Here is a 19,291-nt window from a genome sequence, read left to right on the forward strand (position 1 = left end):
CCTCTCGCTCTTCCTTGGCTATAACCTTCTGGGTCTTTTCCTTTTCTGGGTCTGCCTGGGTTTTAGCAGACGAGACTGGATTGGGATTTCCGTTGGAAAATAAGGACAAGGAGAGGTCCGAGAAGTCTATGGATCTTGACCGGTTGGCCTGTCCAACTCTCATCTTGGAATACCCACTCATTTTTCTGATTCTTTTCCTAAGAGAAACAAAACGTGACCTGTCTCTTCTGATAGGCTCCGAATTCAGATGAACACAAACACGACAGAGGAGGACTTGGAAGATGGAGGAGTGGGTCTTCACTCTTTCACAGTCACTGCTATGTAAAAGCGGAAAATTAAAAACTGGGATTCTCAGAAAAAGAGGAGCGGACCTTGTACTGATTCGGTTCTCCAGTAGTTGAAGAGGGAGAGGGGATGGAGAGAATGGGAAGAGGGACTGTAAATAAATAGGAAATGATGCTTCTCTGGTGTGAACACTACAGAGGCAATTTGGTGCGACGCTTTCTGAACTGTCTGGTGCTCACTCATATTGAGGCAGAGTATATCAGTCAGTAACTGCACGTCCAATACACTTTCAGCCATTAAAGAGCTTTAATGAATGCTTGACTAACCATAACGGAACCAGTCAAAGATGTGAACAGCTCGACGAAACGGGCAGAGCTTTTGGTCGGTTCAAACGTTGGTCAGTAGCTGTGTTTTTCAACGATTGGAAGGTTTTATTAAAAAAAAAAAAATTCAGGACGAAATAATAATTTTAGGAGAAATCAATAAACCCCGGAATTTATTAATTAAACTAAAAAAATGGACATTTTGATTCCCATAAATAATTTTATAAATAAATCTTTTGAAATTAATTTTATAAAAAATATTTTTATTTAAAACTTAATGGGAATTTGGCCTAAACTTGTTTGTTATCATATTTAAGATCAAACTCAGTTATTAAGGATTGAACGCGTCATTTAACTAAAGTTTGAGTTTGAGACGGAAGAGAAATCCTCTTTATAAAGTAAAATAGGTTGATGAATCAATATAATAATCCTCAACCGAACTCTATCCCATCTTGAGAAAGAAAGACTTCCATCAAGGAGCCGCCAAAAAGAAGATTAGTGGACTTCAAGCATAGGAGAATTTTCGCAAAAAGCTAAGTACTCTACATATTCTATTTTTGGCAATCTTTTCATTTTTTTAAATATGTTTTAAGAAGTTGTTATTATTTTTTCTAGGAAATATTTTGTTATAGAAATTATATTCCTAGGGTTTAAGGGTTGTAGGGACATGGATGTAATTTTGAAAATTGTTTTAGTTATAAGTAGGAGAGAGGGTCTATAAACTCTGATCTCTTTACCACTTTTATCCTGCAAAATTCAACTGTTGATTTCTAGGGATAACAAAGGAATATAAGAGATCTCAAGGGAAAGAGAGAAGGGATGAATTCTAACTCTTGGGAGAGAGAAGAGAGAAAAAGGCAAGGGAGATAAGAAAGAGGAAGAGAGAGATCGAGCGAAGAGGAAAAAACTTTAATGCTCTACCCCGTACCTTGAGGTTGTATTTATAGTTATGTAAAGATATTTATAATTATTATAATACCCTTAGGGTTACATGCTTTACAATAAAAAAGACATACACCATCTTGCATAATTATATGGTATCTCCTAGAGATGACGGTGTTTGTCAAAAGGTAAAATAAGAGGAGGAAAGAGGAAAACTTGAAGTAAGAGGGAGAAGAGAAAGAAAGTCTCATTGGAGATTGATAGGAGAAAGAGACTTTGAGGGAAGTCTCATAGCTCCACCTCCCTTCCATTTACTAATTGAAATTTGAAAAATTACAAAAATACCCTTTACATAATTAAAACACTTAAATATCTCCTATTCTACATAACTAAATTACACGAAATTAAATAAAGAGACATAATAAAAAGATGTAGAATAAGAGACGTAGCAAAATGACCAAAATACCCTTCAATTGCTTTTCGAGCACTCTTCAATCTTCTAATGAATTAATCTTTATAAATCTCTTACAAATCTCTGTTTTCTCTGGGTTTTTTTTGCTGCAATTCTAGCTTTATCACAATTTCCCCCTACATCATTTGCTCCTATGTCTTGGTGCTTCTTTGGATTCTCTTTAATGAACAATAAGGTCTTCGGGCATCTGTATGTTGAATTCTCAGCCATCGTCTTGTTTCTTTTGATTTCTGTTACTTGCTTGTGGAGCTCGGAACGGCAGTCTAGCCATTTTGTGATTTTCTAATGTTTGCTCCAATAGTTTTCATGAAGCTTTCAGTTTTAACATGGAAATTCCAGCGCTTCTGAGGTTCAATATTTTCTTCTGTGTGCCTCCAAACAAAAAATCTTAACTATCGAGCAGCTAGTTAAAAAGGGTCGGACAGTTAGTTGAAGGCCGCACTGGCAATAGGGAATAAAGAGAAGGGGAGATGGAGAGAGGGGCAGCAAAGTAGTCTTCTGCAAAGGAGGAGCTAAACCCTTAAAAGTTTAGAAGGTATTCTTCTTTCCTTCCCCTGGTTTTCCATCATCTGGTATCAGAGCGGGGCGAATCTGGGCATGGTGAAATCGAAAATGGATGGAAGAATGGAATCGGTGGAGAAGGAAGTATTGGGATTAAAAAATGGAGTGGAGAAGCTGAAGTCCGGCGTAGTAGCCATCCGAGAGCTACAAATGGAAGTGCGATCCGGGATGTTGGGAAGCGCAAAGGGGAAATCGCCGATGGGAGACTCATCGGCTAATCGGGTGATCGGCGACGCCTGGAGTGGCACTCAAGGCTTGGAAAGTGTAGAGAAGAGGGTAAGGAAGCTCGACTTACCAATTTTTATAGGGGACGATCCCTACAGTTGGTTGTACCATACGGAAAGGTACTTCTCCGTCAACGGCATTGAAGACGAAGACCGGATTCAGGCTGCAAAGTAGTCTTCTGCAAAGGAGGAGCTAGACCCTTAAAGTTTAGCAGGTATTCTTCTTTCCTTCCTCTGGTTTTCCATCATCTGGTATCAGAGCGGGGCGAATCTGGGCACGGTGAAATCGAGAATGGAATCGGTGGAGAAGGCTTCCTTCACCGGAACCCACGGAGAGATCAAGCTTCCATGACCGGACCATAATGGTGGTGCATAAAAAAAACATTATTAAAAACTTACTCCCCCACCGCAGCCGACAGATTCCAGCCCAGGCTCCCATTCCAACACAACCCCTCCATCCGCTGGTTCTCAGAGATCAAGGCGCTGGAGAAGTGTGACCGTGGCATCTATTTCCAATGCGGCAAGAAATTCCATCCTAGCCATCACTGCCGCGGCACCAAATGAACGTGATGTTCCTCACGGTGGATGACGACAACAACGACATAGCACCGGACGTAGAAGTCCCACCAAAAGCCAAAGATGACCACCCTCACCAACAACATGTGAGGCTACGATAACTGTGAGAAATTTGAGAAAATGATTCTATATGCATGAAATGCATTCAAAGTTAGGTAGACTGGTTTGCAACTAATAGCTACAAAAAAATTGTCAAATTAGTTAGATATCTCAATATATTTTATACATTAAAAAATAGCAGAAAAATATACAACACTAAAACCACTCACATTATATTTGTATTTTCTTAATATGACATATAACAGTATTATATAAATGATTACATACATATTCATTTAAAAAAAACTATATATATTCAAATTTACCTAAAAATAACTCAATGTAAAAGTTATTACTATATCCTAAAATTTCAGATTGGATTATTTGAACATTTTTTTATAATCCTTAAATTCTGGATGACCACTGAGAAGTGGGAATATGTCCTAGACATGTTTGAATCGTTTTAGTTTTGCTAAGTTTGATTCACTTAATAACTTGTAGCAGAAGGTACCTGAGTCGATATCTTGTATTTCTATAGATAGTTCCTTAAGGAAGACGAATGATTTCTTTTGGAACTCAATTCAATCTCTATTGTAGATTTCAGTTATCCGAGGGATACTGATTGTCCACTTTTGACCATCCTGCATAAGGTTAGGATGTTCTTCGTATTCTCCCTGTGTTTCATGATGTACATGAACACTATTTTGAAGAGAAGTATATTCTATTCCGATTTGTTCAAACATTTAGGAATTTTCGTTGAGATGCTTACTCTTCTACTTTTCGGAACATAATTTTTATTAGTCGTTCCAATTGATACAAAGTAATGAATGGAGAGGTATGTTGAATAACAAGTTCTCTTAATTTATTATTTTGAGTTAAAGCTCATATATCTCGTATAAGACGATCTTTATCTGTACTTTGCTGATTTTTTACGAAAGCTATTTTACAAATGACTTACTGTAATTCTTTTCAACTTAGGTTTGTTATTAACCATTTTAGTTTTCATCTCTCGGATAGGTGCTAATATCCTAGAGTGGTTTATTTCTTGATCTACAAAACTTTGTAGGTCTGTAAGGAGTTTTACTGTCTCTTGAGTATATCCTGTTTTTAGTACCTCAAGATGGGTATTGATTCCTCTCTTGAATATTTGTACTTGTTCATTTACGTCACTTTCTATTCCTAAGCATATTAAGGCAATATATTCTGCAGTGTATTTTTCACAGCAACTTTTCATAAAGAAACTGTGATGAATATCACCAACTAAATCCATTATATTGTTTAATATTGGATTATTTTTGTCATGTCATCCATGTGGATAGCCTATTACTGGACAAACATGCGTATGTCCAGTTTTTAACACTGTGTCGTATGAAGGACGGTTAAGTTCCTTCTGGCCGACCAATTGAGGTCTTTGGTACATCTGTAGACTACAAATATTGTTTGGGATATGACCGGTGTTGGATTGTAACTGTTTTGAGAGTATGTAAACCTAAACAGAAAGAACCAAAGACTAATCCATGGCTCTGATATCCTAAACCCCAAACATGGAGAAATCTTAAAAGAAGTGAGTAGTAGGTTGAGTGCATGAAAGACCTAGTTTGTGATCCCTGGGTTATTTATATATCATGGACTCTTTGAGGTGAGAGTCGGATTGTTTGTGTGTTTTAGACACATTGCAAGCTTATTATGTGTAAACCTGGAAAATATTTTACGAAAAGTGACTGAGTTATAAACTTAAACAATAAGCCTCCTAAGTGGTTAATCATTTTGGGATGGAATCGGGTTCAATCTAATAATTCATAAAATCCAACAATAACATATTTGCACTGAGCACTTAAATCTGCTTCATCCTCAAAGAAGCACTGTTTGCCAACACAAATAGAGTGTGAAGTCAATGACCTGGATGAATGGGTATCTTTGTAATCAATTCTATGTGGAATAATGTTCTTCTCAACTGGTATGAAAACAACTACAGGGCTCAAGCATCACATTCACTTCACTTGTCACAAGTTGTAAGGGGACTCCATCCAATAGCTAATAGAAGATATATTGATGTGAATTCAGTAATTGTCCAGTCTCATTACTCGTGTACTGGACGAAATGTTTAAGGATTCCTATCCATAAAAGAAGTTCAAGAACCATTCAAGCAAACTTCACCCCTCTAACACCAATAGAGCTCGTTCTTCTCGAACCAAAAACCTTGGAGAGTCCTTGAAGCACCCTCAGACAATCACTCAAAAGATCCTTGATATGGTCTGCTTCTAATCCAAAAGAGCAAGGGGGCCAAGTCACTGAGACCACCTCACTACCCTATATAGACCACCCAAACCTCAAGGAGGACTAAGTGAGCTACCCACTCCCTCCTCCCCAAATGTTCCATTAGTTGCTCATTGAAAAGAAGATCATAAAGTTCTAGGACTTCAAGGAGACTATAGGCATCTCAATGCCTACTTTGAGTATTTTTTTCAATAGTGATTTCAATTAAAAAAAAGGTTTTGGATGGGAGGCCAATAGACAACAAATTATTGAGTTAATTGCCTGAACTTAAATCTCTATTGGTGACTAGAATATAAAAGCTTTTTATGAGCCCCAAACCTATTTTATAAATGACCTGATAGTGCAATATTTTTTATACCCATATGTGAGTAAGCCACCAAAACCAACCTCCAGAGAGAGTCATTAGCTCTCACATACCCAAACCAATAATAGACATCACATAGGATGTGCTAGAGAGGGAGGAGGTAGCTAATTGACCACATGTATAGACTGAAATTGGTATCATAATTTGATACAAAAGTGAAATTTTAAGTAATTTAAATACTAACCATTGCATGGGGCACATACACCTACATGGTATATTGAGGAGAAATTTAGGGTTTAAATTAAAATTGACACTCTATGAGCAAAAAGTAATAAAAACAAAAAAAAATTATTTCAAACTAGTAAGTAAAGTGATGTTTATTATTTTCGTATAATAGATCATGACTACTATAACATCAATTATACCATGTCCAATACAAAATCGTAAATTCTACTCCAAATATATTTAGTACAAACAAGAATGACCCACATGTTAATAAGAGTGACCCATATTATGAACTACAAAGAGTTTTTGTCTGATATAAAGGAGTACTGGTGCCACTCTTTGATGAATTATGTATTATTGGAGACTCCTTCAAGTTTCAACTTCCATGATTTTGTTGCCTACTTCTTTGCCTTAAGGGACCTTGCCTTCCATATAGGGATGCCATGATCATGGTGAAAAAGCCTTCCCTATATATCTTTACTTGATCATGAATTTGCTTCAATATAATATCATGCAATTTGAATTGCTATGCTTAAGGGTTTATTAATACTCAACTCAACCTTTGATTAGTGGATTTGAGAGCTACTTTAGAAAAGATCAAGTTTCAAGTCATTAAAAACAAAGTTATATCATCATTTTTGTTGTTCTTCATTTTTCATCTATAAACACTAATGTTAATAATTTCTTTTGCTTTATGAATGGCTTCTATCATAGTGATAATTACCATTTTCTATTAATAAATTGGAAAAAAAGGGACAAAGAGAAAAAAGGAGGGCATATAAGGTTTAATGGGTTTGATTATGTTCGAAAATGACTAGCCAACATAGGAGACTTATTAACCGGCTTATGAACCCCAAGTGATTGTAAACAAGAACAGATGTGAAATTCAGTTTAGAATAGAAGTTAGAAATTCAGTTTGGCAGGCATGAAGGGTGGTGTATGTCTTGAGTACAATAAAAATTCATGAATATGTTCAGCATTTCTGAGGAGAGAAAAAGCATTGCTTCAACTGTTCACCAGTATTAGGCAGTTCGTCTCTACCTAGTGTTGTGTTCGAAGTCGAAGATCTGTTTTGTTGTTATGTTCATCATAATGACTGGAACTGGACTAATTTTCAGTTTTGGTTGCTTATGAATTATGAAATGAATGTCTTGCTCCTATGAACAACCAAGTGTCTGAAGAATGCTGATAGACGAGGCAAAAAAGATTACTGAAACAAGAAATTAGGAAAGAAGGCAAAGCACGAGATGAAACATCCCATTCTTACCGTCCACTCGTCCTGTCCAATCGAACAAAGTGACCGGTGCTCAGTCACTGCCATGGTAACCTGCAGGGAATAGAAGAAAATTGATGTATCTCCGGTTTTTCACTTGTCGTATCTTTCAAACAAGCTTATAATAAAGGCATTTGTTTGTCTTTTGTGGTTCTGTTGTTCTCCCTCAACACGCTTGTCTGGGGTGGTCTGCAGTCATCGTCACTCTCGAGGGTGAAAGAAATGCGAGAGAGAAGAACATGCCTGAGCAGCTACTTTTCTGAAATAACAAATGGGTCTTCAATCTTCACTCCTTAGCACCTGGTCGTCTAGGGGTTTTCTCCTTTTTGAAGTTTGTTTTTATTCCTCTCAAAATCTTTTCAACTTCAGGTTATTTAGGCGTGATCCCAGTGACTGTCAGAGAGCACAATTTTTATTCGGCTGCGAGGATCATCTGCAGATTCTCTTTTTCTTGCTGTTTCCTAAAGACCCAAACACATTGCACTTTCTTCTCAGTTGCAGTAGGTGTGTGTTGAGTTTCGTGAAATCTCTGGGTTTCAACTTTAAGATGTTTTAGTTTTGGAACAAGTGAAGCCTTTTCCTTATGTGTCTATCACTTTGATTGATGCTGTCTGGAATGGTTCATTTTTAATTCCTCCCTGTCTTTTGAATTGTTTAATGCTCTTTTCCAAGTTTACTATGATTCTCTCTCCTTTTCGCTTGCAATGTCTTCTGTGTTGGGCCCGCTGGTTAGCTTCTTCTGCAACAAGTATATTATTAAGTCTATATTCCTGCTTGAATCTGCGAGCCTGGAATGGAATTTGCTTCGTTAATCCCTTTGTTTGCAGTTGTTTATTTTCTTCATACCTTGATTTTCCTTTTGCTTTTTTATTTCTTTTCCCAGAAGAAATCTTTCGAGAATAAAACCTTTGCTTTCGTTTTTGGATTGAATGCTGGTCAAGTGAAAAATGTCGGAGAAGAAGCTAGTCGATTGCTTCTGTTAGAGTTCTGGACGAATTTAATAAAGAATATGGCTTTCAATTACGTTTTCTTCTCGTAGCGGGTCCTTTTTGCTTTTGGAAATGGCCCAAATGGAAGTAATCGGCTTTCGACAAGGAGCACTTCGGAGAGAACTTCTCCGTTCGATGAATTGAATTCTTCTCTTGCTGCGCTTTCGCTTTCTTTTGATGATTCTGAATTAGCAACTTATAACAATCTTTCCTGGAACTTTCCATTTAACTTCTCATATCATCTTCCCTGGATAAAACGAGAAGAAATCGGGCATGACTATGTTTCCATTCTAGCTGGCGACAATTTTTTTTATGATAAAATCGTATCATGGTATTTCCGTAGAGAGCTCACATGCTGGTTGATTTTGCTAGAATCAGGCACAGGGGCGCTTTCATCTTTCTTTCTCTGGCGTACTTATTGTCTTGTTGACAAAGAACCCTGAATCGATTTGGAGCAGAAAGTTGATAGTCCCTTTATCCTGCAATAATTGCTCTCCCCCATTCTTTATCAATTTCCCGTTTCATCATTATCAGTACATCGACATTGATTTTGAATTTGTTTGTTCCTCATGAACATCTAGCATCATTTTTTACCAATTACCTTTCATGCTTCTGGCAGAAATTCGTTTACTTCCAAGTCCTGTAATGCTCAAAATCAGAATTCTGGGAGTGAATTTGTTCTGGCTACTCATACCTGTAAACTTACCAACCCTGGTCCCTGTTCAAATTTCTGCTATGTACCATGCTTTTCTGCGATGGGTTATTAATTTATATCCTCCATGGCAGCTTTTCCTTTTATATGTGGTGGGATGCATGTAGGCCCAGCCTTCTTTTTCCTTGACAAATGTCCAAATGGGTTTGCAGATCTTGCTTTTACCGGAGGCTTGAAAATGCCCAGCAGGCAGCAGCCATGCCAATTACCAGTTTACCCATGTTCTTGCAACATCATAAGGTTTGTCACTTTTACTTTTCTTTTCTCTTTCCTCTTTACCACTTTTTCCTTTCTCTGTTTTGTTTCTCTTCTTTTTCTTGAGATAATCAGTATGATGCTTAAACAGGAAGACTTGATGTCTATAATGGAAAGCACTGATAGTTATGCAATAACAGTTGGGTTAAATGTATTTAAGCAACTTTCAGAGGAAGAACAGGTATGTCATCCTCTCAATGTAGTGAGATTGCATTTTTGAAAGCCAGTCTCTGAAACCCTCTCAAGTTCTGGTCCAGTTTAAGAGCTAGAAATGTCTTCTTTCTACAGTGTTGCCATCATCTTTCTTTGGAGGATCTCGTTCGGAAATGTAGTGATGGAGAGATGACTGAAAAAGATGATAAAACAAATAGCTATGGTATTCTGGAAATTTCATGAAATGGTGATAGCACTATCTACTTCCCTTGTGTCACTTTCAAATTTTTTGGTTTGTCAGTATGTCTTTTGTGTACTAATTTTGGGCCAATTCCTAATGCGAGCTGACATAAAGCTCCAGTTTATTGCCTCAGTGTCAATCTCATGGCTCTTATGAATATCATTTCATTTCCGTCGCCTTGTGATGGTGTGGGGTCGTACAGGCCGGATGCTTTCACTATTATTTGGTGCAGTTTTTGCCTTTGGTGTTTCATTCCCCAACTCCCTCTGGTTCTTTCATGAAGGTATCGCTTGGGTTTGATCATGCGTTTGGGTCATTTTCTTCATTTCTTGTGGGTCTTTGCATTCCAATATCTCAAGGAAGTATCCGTTTTTCGTTATATACTTGGATAGTAAGTGTTCAGAATGCATATAATCCTTTCTGCCTGTGAGGACTGGCAATTCTTTTCTGGTTTGAGCTGCTAATTTTGTCTTTCTATGTTTTCATTTCCCAAGCCTGTGGTAACCAATGCATTTGCATTTTGTAGTTTTTCCTGTACTGATTTGTTTTCTTGGGAAGAGGAGTAAAAAGAAAACTGTATTCTTTTCAACTGTTTCCTTTTTGTATTTCCACATCAAATTTCTCAATTTCGGATCGATTTTCAGATTGAAACTCAGTCTAAATTAGTTTCTCTTTTATTTTCCATTGACTAATGAATTCTCTGGTTGCAGCAAAGTCCAGATGATCAGGCAGATGGTTTGAAGGTCAAACTGATGCGCTGCATATGAAAGCATTTCCTAGCTAGTGGAGTAGTTGAAAGGAAAAGGCTGAGATACTGCAAGAAGTGATCCACTACCCCAACTTGGATTCAAGAATTATGAATGACTTGAATTCAAAGCCAAAGCCATGGGACTTTTACACTAGCGCCAATCCCGGTCCTTCACAAGCAGTATCAGACAGGGAGGCACCATGGAGAGATTTTGGCACTTCTGTCAATGCGATCTCGTTCGGATTTGTCGCCACAGCGTTGTTAATATCATTGTTTCTCATAATGGCAATTTTTGAACATTTATTAAAGCAGAGATCATCTTTCTCTTCAACTCAGCAAGTGGATGAAGGAGCATTGGAGTCTGGGAATTCTCGGGCTCAAATGCATATTCTCGAGAAACTTGGCAATCAACAGCCTGTAAGTTAGCTTTCTGTTCTTCTTTCTTCATGTTCCACCTTTGAAATTGCTCCTTTCTGCCATGTCTGCTCCTCTGAGATGCAGGAGGGTTCCTCATTTTCGCAAAACCAGAGGGTTTCTCGCGCGAAATTGCTTACTCTTTCTGTCTAAGTCATGTTTATAACTTAGATGTGGTAGAGTTCAGTCCCTTTCCATGGATAGATCAATCTCATGATAGCCAGTACATGACTGTTCATAATGAAACCTCTTTAACCCATCTGTCCCAGCATCTCTCTCTCAGCTCTATCAAGTTCTTTGTGAGTCTTTGGCCAAGAACAAAGAGATGCACTGAAGTGCACACTAATTATTTTTCCTTTTATTTCTTTTCGAAGCTTCATCCAATTCCGGATACCATTTGGCTTCACTTCTCATAACACAGGATTTATTTCTTCACTTCATCTATTGTACTGAGGAAAGAACCCAGCAGTACAAGGAGGCAACTGGACTGCAGTATGATTTACTTTACCCATTTTGTCTCCCTGAATAAATTCTGTGTGAGAGTTTACACATCAATCTTATTGCAGTACAATAGAGAAGAAATTTTATGTTGGCTATTAGGGTCTGTTTGGAACCCCTAGAAAAGAAAATGAGATAATGATCAAATTCTCCATTTCATTAACTATTTTTCGGAAAAGATAATGGTGAAATTCTCATTTTCTTGTCTTTTCCATAGGTTTCCAAACAGACCCTTAGTCTTTACTATACGGGTATTTGTGTTATCACCCACACTCATTCATTGTTTTCTTCCATATCAAAACCCCATTACTCTTATTTAAAAGAATTGCAGGCATCTGTAGACTGAAAAGTTGACAAAAGGGTTGTTCAATATTGTAATGTTTGCTAGATTTGTTGATAGGTGGCGGGGACGTACTCATCGGACTACTCGGTGTTGATGCCAGGGCAAGACTACCCAACATTCATTGCACAACCTGCTCCTCTCACTTGCCCTAGAGAAGGGGTACATTGGCCTTCCCATGAAGACGGTTTCACTTCACCCTACCTCAACCATCCTTGACCAGTTAAAAGGTCCATTTCTGAGTTTGAAGTTTCCCAGTTTTGGAGGAGCAGAATCAGCAGGATGGACCTCAACCATCCTTGACCAGTTAAAAGGTCCATTTCTGAGTTTGAAGTTTCCCAGTTTTGGAGCAGCAGAATCAGCAGGATGGAATGGTTGGGGAAAGTCCCCAACTGCACAAATTCTGCAAATCTCTTTCGGTTTTGCACCACATCTGTGACTTGTAAGGGAGATTTTCTGCTCCATGTAAGGGAACTGAATGTTCAGAGTCTCCACATTAAACATCAAATATGATCTACCTGCTCCAAAAAAATTTTAAAATAAAAATCACGATATTAGATTTCTCAGAATCTTAGATGTACTGTACTGTATCGCTGATATGATCATCCCTCTCTGCACATGATACCAATCTTGTGGTAAAATGATTCCTGAAAAAATTAGAATTGCAGACTTCAAGTATATTCCTGCTTCTCCTCTAAGAGAATTAGCAAGGAGGATCGAGGATTTGCACTTCACATCTATATTTTCCTCTATTTTTCTTTCAATTCAATCTTCCTTATTTTCGTTATATTTTTCTCTTTTTTAACTAATAATTATTTAATTGAATAATTGTTTATTAATCATTAATTAATTAACCACCATGTAATTAAATAACTCTTGGATTAATCAACCAATTAAACCATTTATCGTAACAAATAATTATTTAATTGATCATTGCAATCAATATAGAATACATTAAAGAAAATAACAATCAATTATTTAAAAATTTTCAATATAACTATTTCAAACTTGTGTTTTACAATGGAGGAGGTAAAAGGCTCCGTTTAGAATAACGTGCTTTGAGTCAACTCCAATGGCTCAGTCGAGTCTGCTGACACCTGGTTAGCTCAGATTAAGTAGTGGCACCTTCACCTCAGCAGCCGTGGGGACGAGCTGGAAAATATTGGCCGACACGGTAAAATCAAATCTCTAATGCTCATTGATTTCTTAAGTGCCAAGATACGGAGCGAGAACCGAACAAGAAAAACAAGGGATGGGAGAGAGGAAGGTAGAGATGAAGAAGTTCGAGGATCGACAAGCTCTGCAAGTCACTTTCTCCAAACGGAAGAAGGGACTGTTCAAGAAAGCTCAGGAACTCTCCCTTCTTACCGGCGCTCAACTCCTCGTCGTTGCCTTCTCTCCCGCCGGCAAACCCTTTGTCTTCAGAGACGAGGGTTTGATCCACTGCTAACTCCAAGGCGAGACAAACATGATTCCAAAAACGGAGGAAGACGAACACCATTTCTGGTTGGACAAGATCAACTTGCTGTAATGCAGCGTTGATGAGCTCCAGCGTTTGATCGCCAATCTGGAGGAACAAGAAGCCAATATACTGGCATTGAATGCAGCAAAGGCGGCCTCTAAGGAGCAGTTGACGAAGTGTCACTTGACACAACAACGGTTTCATGATCTTGAGAGGTCTCTGATGGCGATCGAAGAAGAAGGATTTTTGCCTGGATCAAAAATTGACGGAGTGATACTTACACAATGGCTTCATGATATTTGAGAGGTCACTGATGGGGAGTGATCAAGAAGGACTTTCGCCAGAATCGGAAATCGACGGAGTGACACTTACACACCGCCTTCATGATCTTCAAAGGTCTCTGATGGTAAACGATCAAGGACTTTCGATACTTACACAACAACCTCCATGATCTTGAGAGGTCTCTGATGGCGACCGATCAAGAAGGAATTTACTCCGAGATTTCGCCAGCATCCGAATTTGATGGAATTTCCTCGTTCGAAGCTTCGGCATCATCGGAAGATTTCTTTGATGACCTGGAAAGTAAAAAATTTCTACACTTTCAAGAACAAAGATTTTGCATGTACTTAAACAAAGCCCTCCAAATTAAAGTCTCTACCTCAATGAGGTTCCTGTCAACAGTAAGACAATTCAGAGTAAGATTTCCTGTTTTGTCACTACAAAGAACATCCATACCAGCCATTTCCTCTATTGCAGTCATCCGTTTTGAAATTGCTCCCTGCATAATCATATATGAATGTAAGTTCTGGACCCAGGACGCCAGTGACTATTATACCTAATCAGTTAGTATCATTTCTCTCAAATGGAATATTGCTTGATCATACCTGTTGAGAAAGTCGGTGAGAACCAATTGCAAGAGTAATAGATAACACTGTAAGCATAGCAATGGGTATTCCTCCAATTAATAGGACACGAAGGTTATTGACACTTCTGTATGGATGGTGTTGGATAGGGAACATGACTATGATTTCCATAATCATATCCATGGCTAATGAGTAAATACAAAAGTTTCCAATAGCAGTAAGAACCTGAAATAAACAGGGAAAAACACATCTTTGATTAAGCTATCAAATATTGTTTAGATATTTGTCTTTACACAAAAAATTTACTTCAAATATATCAAATTCAGACTATATCCAAATAGTATCCTAAAATATATGAGATTTTCCTTTTAGATTGAAATACATAAATAATTGGTACAGAATGGTTACGTGCTTCCTATTGGACAAGGAAAGTGCAAAGCCAATTCCATGAGCTCCTATTAACTGAGGAAAGATATTCATAAATCACAGTTTCTAATATTTCAGAATGTATTTCACCTTCTGAAAATGACCAACTACTTCAGTGGAATTAACCAAATGGGCTGTTTTACCAAAGAAAGAGTGAACACCAGTTGCAATTACAACAGCTTCAATCTCTCCATGCTTACAGGTTGCTGTCTTTTTTGTTACTGGACGAGATTCCCCAGTAAGAGCTGATTGCAAATGGAAATGATAAACAAACTAAGAAATATAGGCAAAAATGGATAAGTCAGCCATTACAGGAGGAACTTACCTGATCAATTTTAAGAGGGTCTCCCTCAAGTAAATGAGCATCTGCTGAGATGATGTCCCCAAGTTTTATGCTGATTATATCTCCTGGTACTAGAACAGCAGCATCCATTTCTTGCCAATGTCCATTTCTCAAAACCTAAATTCAGAAGATTATGCGTTAGTATTTAATGAGAGAGATGTATCAGAGGTGAGACTAACTCAGGCTCTCACCATGTCAATTGTATATTCTCTACTTTTTTCTGTCAAGAGTGAGGATTTTTTTTTTTAAATGCTCAAAGTCATTAGTAGAAAAAATTATTCTACCTCTTCTTTAGATGCTGAAAATTTCATTAAAAGGAAGCAGAAAAATAGAAAAAAAAAAAAAGATTACATAAGCTAAAACTAGCATATCAAAGCAAGCCAGCACAAAATAAATCAAACTAAAATACGATGACAAACCCTTCTTACACCCAGCGCCAAGAACAACCAAAACAATCAGCCTAGATCAATAGGATAAGAACCACTTTTAATAAGATAGGGTAGATACACCCATCCTTGTGAAGGAGTCATCTAATCCATTCACACTTTTAATAGTATGGGAGCGATTTAGGTGAATCATTGAACAACTTGGAGAAAACATCATCAGCATTTCCGGAACAAAAAACGAAAGATAGTTGAGAAAACATCTCTCGCACACAGCTCCTAGAAATGCCTGTTTGAGTCTATCAAAAATTCGACGCCGGGGATGGAAAGGTTTCACCTTTCGTCCCGACTGGAGATGGAGATGGAGAGATTTAGCCTTTCGCAAATCCTAGAGAAATGAGAGATTTCGCCTTTCATCCCGACTGGAGATGAAAAGGTTCGGGCCTCCGGTCCCGACTCCCAACTACTAACTCTGGGTTTAAGTAAACGAGCCGGTTCGCGAGCTCGCGAACTGAACCGAGCTACATTCAGGTCCGACTCGCCGATCTCGAATTTGAGTGATAAATTTGTTTAAGCTTGAGGACAAGGAGCAAGTTTAGAAGGGAGGCCTAACAACAAGACATTGCAGTCAACCCCCCTTAGGAAGAGCATCAACTACATCATTCGCAAAATGATTTACATGATTTCAACTAACTCCAGCATGGGACAATAGATCTTTTATTTTGTGGAGCACGTTGAAAAATCTCCAAGGAGGTCCGGCATTAGCAGAACAACAGCAAATAACTGATTTGGTAACCAACCCAAGCTGGATGTTGTTATGTCATTCACGTGGTTGTGGATTTCACAGTTATATAGAGCTGCTAAAGTGATCGTCTGTTTTTAATATGTCTATTTGGATATGTATCTACACTCTCCATTTCTCAATTTCTCAAAATTTAGAATACAAATACTGTTCTTCGGGCCAACAGAACAGGTCAAGAAACATATCTAGTTTGTCCACATTGAAGTCTGCTACAACATAATACCTCCAGTTGTCTTATAATGGCAAGGAAATGTGAAACATGGTGGTGCAACCCTCTGATGGCAGAGATTATTTGCTTTCTGATACTTGTTATATGATGCTGATGGCATGTAAAAATCACAGAGAAAGGACAATTTCAAACTCGAGATGGGGATCACTGTACATGAACTCCTACTGTCTTTTGTTAACCTAGCTTGATTGTGAGAAAGGAAGATAAGTCCATTTGTATATGCAGAAAATGTCAAGCAGTGAGCAGAGCCAAAAATTTCAACGTCACTATGATTTTCTTCTAGATTTGATGGTTAGTTCTCAATGGTAGCAGTTTATGCTAGTTCTCAAATTTCCATGTCATTTTCTGCAAACCAAAAATGTCCTAAGGCATGAGCAGAGCTCTACACATATGAATGCTGCACAGCCCTTTGTTTTCAGCTACTATACTTATTGATTAGTGGTTCTGCTTGCTGCAAAGGATGAACCTACAAGGTTCAGCTGGACAGAGATGTTTGCTTGCTTTCTAGTCCAACTTGCAGGACCAACAAGTTCCTCTTGTACTCCATGCCCCCGGAAATGGGTTAGTTCAAGAGGAGGGAATAACAATCAAGAAATGGTTTGTATCAGGGTAGTTTCACTCTGTAACCTCTTCAATCTAACATCCCCATCGCTCACAGCATGGACCGGACCAAAGGGTGGCCATGGTGGTCTTGTCTTTTAGGCACTGCCCAGGAACTCTGCAGCCATGATTTGAACCAGAGGTTCTAAAAGGTCAACTAGTTCAGTGGCTCATCACAATATGTGACTCTAGTAAGCAGCCGGAAATGTGATTTTTGGATCTAGTATCAGGTCTAGTCTGATCTGATTCTGCCAAGAGGGAAAATACTATGGCTTGCTATGGTCACAAAAAGAGATCAGATTATGTTCAGAGAAATTTCTCCATCTACTAGCTAAGTATCAGAAATTACTACAGACAATCTTTTGGTAGTGCAAAAAGAAAAATGGTGGTCTTGTCATTTTGGCACTGCCCAGGAACTCTGCAGCCATGATCTGAACCAGAGGTTCTTAAAGGTCAACTAGTTCAGTGGCTCATCACAATATGTGACTCTTGTCAGCAGCCAGAAATGTGATTTTTGGATCTAGTATCAAGTCTAGTCTGGTCTGATTCCACCAAGTGGGAAAATACTATGGCTTGTTATGGTCCCAAAAAGAGACCAGATTATGTTCAGAGAAATTTCTCCATCTACTAGCTAAGTATCAGAAATTACTACAGAATCTTTTAGTAGTGCAAAAAGCAAAATTGATTTCTGGAATGCGGAGAAATCTTTCATAAAAATTCTGGAGTCTTACAAAAAACAAGCTTGATAAAATTTTGTGGGTAGAATGCTGGTTTCCAGCTTCTCCCAGTTGTTTGCAATTGAATTTTCACAGCAGCAGCAGTGACCGTCCAGCCAAGCAGGTTATGTGGGAGGGATTAAGAACCAGAGAGGACAAAAAATTGTATATTACTGTTATTAAAAAAAAGCTTATATTACCATGGTGTCCTTCATCAATCAGATGGTACACATGCACAAGTGGTTGCTGTTTCGAGAGGAACAACATGATCTGCTAGAATTTCAGCAAAAGCAAATTTTAGATGCAACTCAAAGCACATGATCAATTGGGTAAAAACTGGCTTGACATTCATATGATATGTTTCTGCTGTCACTGCTGAAAAGAATTACCATTAGTTAGCCCTATATTAGATATTTTCTTACATTATGTCTTTCTGGGTGGTTTACTAGGCAATGTTCTAAGAGTAGTTTCCAAAGGAAAGAAGGGTTCGGCATGCATCTGGGTTGGTTTATGGTCAGTAGTTAACAAATATTTTTATGGTTTATTAGGTGATAGTTCAGATGAAGAATTCACACATATCTTTCTTGATACAAAAAGAAGAGCTAAAACTGCGACTTGCATAGATCAATGAGGAAGAATTAATATTCAATCCGAGAAAGAATTGAGAATTGAATTAATTAGACTAAGATAAAATCATCTCCAGACAATAAAGAATCAAACGTGATAAATTCACAGAAACACAGTTTCCTAACTCAGTGGTGACAAGCAATCAAACAATGTAAGAATGAAAGAACTTAACCTCAATGCGGGATGGATCCAAGATCAGGCATAGAGGCCAAGGCAGTCATCAAAGAAATCTTCCGATGATGCCGAAGCCTCAAACGATAAAATTCCGTCAAATTCGGATGATGGCGAAACCTCGAAGGAGGAAATTCCTTCTTGATCTATCGCCATCAGAGACTTATTAAGGTCATCAAAGTCGTTGTGTAAGTATCACTCAGTTGATTTCCGATTCTGGCGAAAGTCCTTTTTAATCGTTCGCCATCAGAGACCTCTCCAGATCACGAAGGCGTTGTGTAAGTGTAAATCCGTCGATTTCCGATTCTAGTGAAAGTCCTTCTTCATAGTTAGCCATCAGAGACCTCTCAAGATCACGAAGGAGCTGTGTAAGAGACCTCTCAAGATCATGAAGCCGTTGTTGTGTCAGGTGACACACCGTCAACTGCTGCTCAGAGGCCGCCTCTGCCGGATTCAAGGCCAGTATCTTGGCTTCTTGTTCCTCCGGATTGGCGACCAAACACTGGAGCTCATCAACGATGCAGTGCTGCAAATCAATCTTGTCCAGCCAGAAAGACGCTCGTCTTCCACCGTCATTAGAATCATTTTCGTCTCACCTTGGAGCTAGGAGTGGATCAAACCCTCGTCTCCTAAGACAAAGGGCATACCGGCGGGAGAAAAGGAAACGACGAGGAATTGAGCGCCGGTAAGAAGGGAGAGTTCCTGAGTTTTCTTGAACAGTCCCTTCTTCCGCTCGGAGAAAGTGACTTACAGATCTTGTCGATCCTCGATCTTCTTCATCTCCGCCTTCGTCTTCCCCATCGCCTTTCTTTCGCTTGATTTTCTTGCTCTGCTCTCCCTCATCCGTTTCGGTATGCGAAGCTTTATAGCTAAGGGGA

The 19,291-nt window shown here is 38.4% G+C and overlaps 2 protein-coding genes across 11 annotated transcripts; one reads left to right on the top strand and one right to left on the bottom strand.

Annotated features, from left to right (window-relative positions):
• The first annotated feature begins 7,641 nt into the window (after positions 1–7,641).
• On the top strand, positions 7,642–12,360 carry LOC137949892 (uncharacterized). Of its 8 annotated transcripts, none has more exons than XM_068796133.1 (8): positions 7,642–7,716; positions 7,811–7,945; positions 9,295–9,382; positions 9,489–9,578; positions 9,686–9,797; positions 9,912–10,074; positions 10,502–10,956; positions 11,852–12,360. In XM_068796133.1, exons 1-5 carry the CDS (start codon positions 7,664–7,666, stop codon positions 9,791–9,793), a joined length of 474 nt encoding a protein of 157 aa, XP_068652234.1. In that variant the 5' UTR covers positions 7,642–7,663; the 3' UTR covers positions 9,794–9,797; positions 9,912–10,074; positions 10,502–10,956; positions 11,852–12,360. The 8 variants fall into 8 exon arrangements, 6 of the variants coding, with proteins under 6 accessions (XP_068652234.1, XP_068652231.1, XP_068652230.1 ...); XR_011111904.1 differs by adding an exon at positions 9,050–9,144 and having other exon boundaries at positions 7,663–7,945; XR_011111903.1 differs by adding an exon at positions 9,050–9,126 and having other exon boundaries at positions 7,663–7,945.
• Positions 12,361–12,744: 384 nt separating this feature from the next.
• On the bottom strand, positions 12,745–19,232 carry LOC137949893 (ATPase 10, plasma membrane-type-like). 3 transcript variants are annotated; one of them, XM_068796136.1, is made up of 5 exons: positions 18,415–19,232; positions 14,868–15,002; positions 14,138–14,341; positions 13,912–14,031; positions 12,745–13,828 (listed from the first exon to the last, which is right to left on the bottom strand). In XM_068796136.1, the coding sequence occupies exons 2-5, from the start codon at positions 14,973–14,975 to the stop codon at positions 13,805–13,807; spliced, it is 456 nt and encodes a 151-aa protein (XP_068652237.1). In that variant the 5' UTR covers positions 14,976–15,002; positions 18,415–19,232; the 3' UTR covers positions 12,745–13,804. The 3 variants fall into 3 exon arrangements, 2 of the variants coding, with proteins under 2 accessions (XP_068652237.1, XP_068652236.1); XM_068796135.1 differs by lacking the exon at positions 18,415–19,232 and adding an exon at positions 17,816–17,899; XR_011111905.1 differs by lacking the exons at positions 12,745–13,828; positions 13,912–14,031; positions 14,138–14,341 and adding an exon at positions 14,431–14,787.
• Between the last annotated feature and the right edge of the window lie 59 nt (positions 19,233–19,291).

This window comes from Aristolochia californica, unplaced genomic scaffold (genome assembly GCF_029961685.1).
Source record: "Aristolochia californica isolate CCGP_79_NKW_82.1479 unplaced genomic scaffold, dmAriCali1.0.hap1 SCAF_14, whole genome shotgun sequence".
Taxonomy (NCBI): Eukaryota; Viridiplantae; Streptophyta; class Magnoliopsida; order Piperales; family Aristolochiaceae; genus Aristolochia; species Aristolochia californica.

Coding starts and splice junctions, on each gene's coding strand:
- LOC137949892 (XM_068796130.1), top strand. CDS start 7,713: ATGGGTCTTCAATCTTCACTCCTTAGCACCTGGTCGTCTAGGGGTTTT. Junction 9,383..9,488: donor TGTTCTTGCAACATCATAAG/GTTTGTCACTTT, acceptor ATGCTTAAACAG/GAAGACTTGATGTCTATAAT. Junction 9,579..9,685: donor AACTTTCAGAGGAAGAACAG/GTATGTCATCCT, acceptor TTCTTTCTACAG/TGTTGCCATCATCTTTCTTT.
- LOC137949893 (XM_068796135.1), bottom strand. Junction 14,342..14,867: donor ACCCTCTTAAAATTGATCAG/GTAAGTTCCTCC, acceptor TGTTTATTTCAG/GTTCTTACTGCTATTGGAAA. Junction 14,032..14,137: donor CTCACCGACTTTCTCAACAG/GTATGATCAAGC, acceptor ATGATTATGCAG/GGAGCAATTTCAAAACGGAT.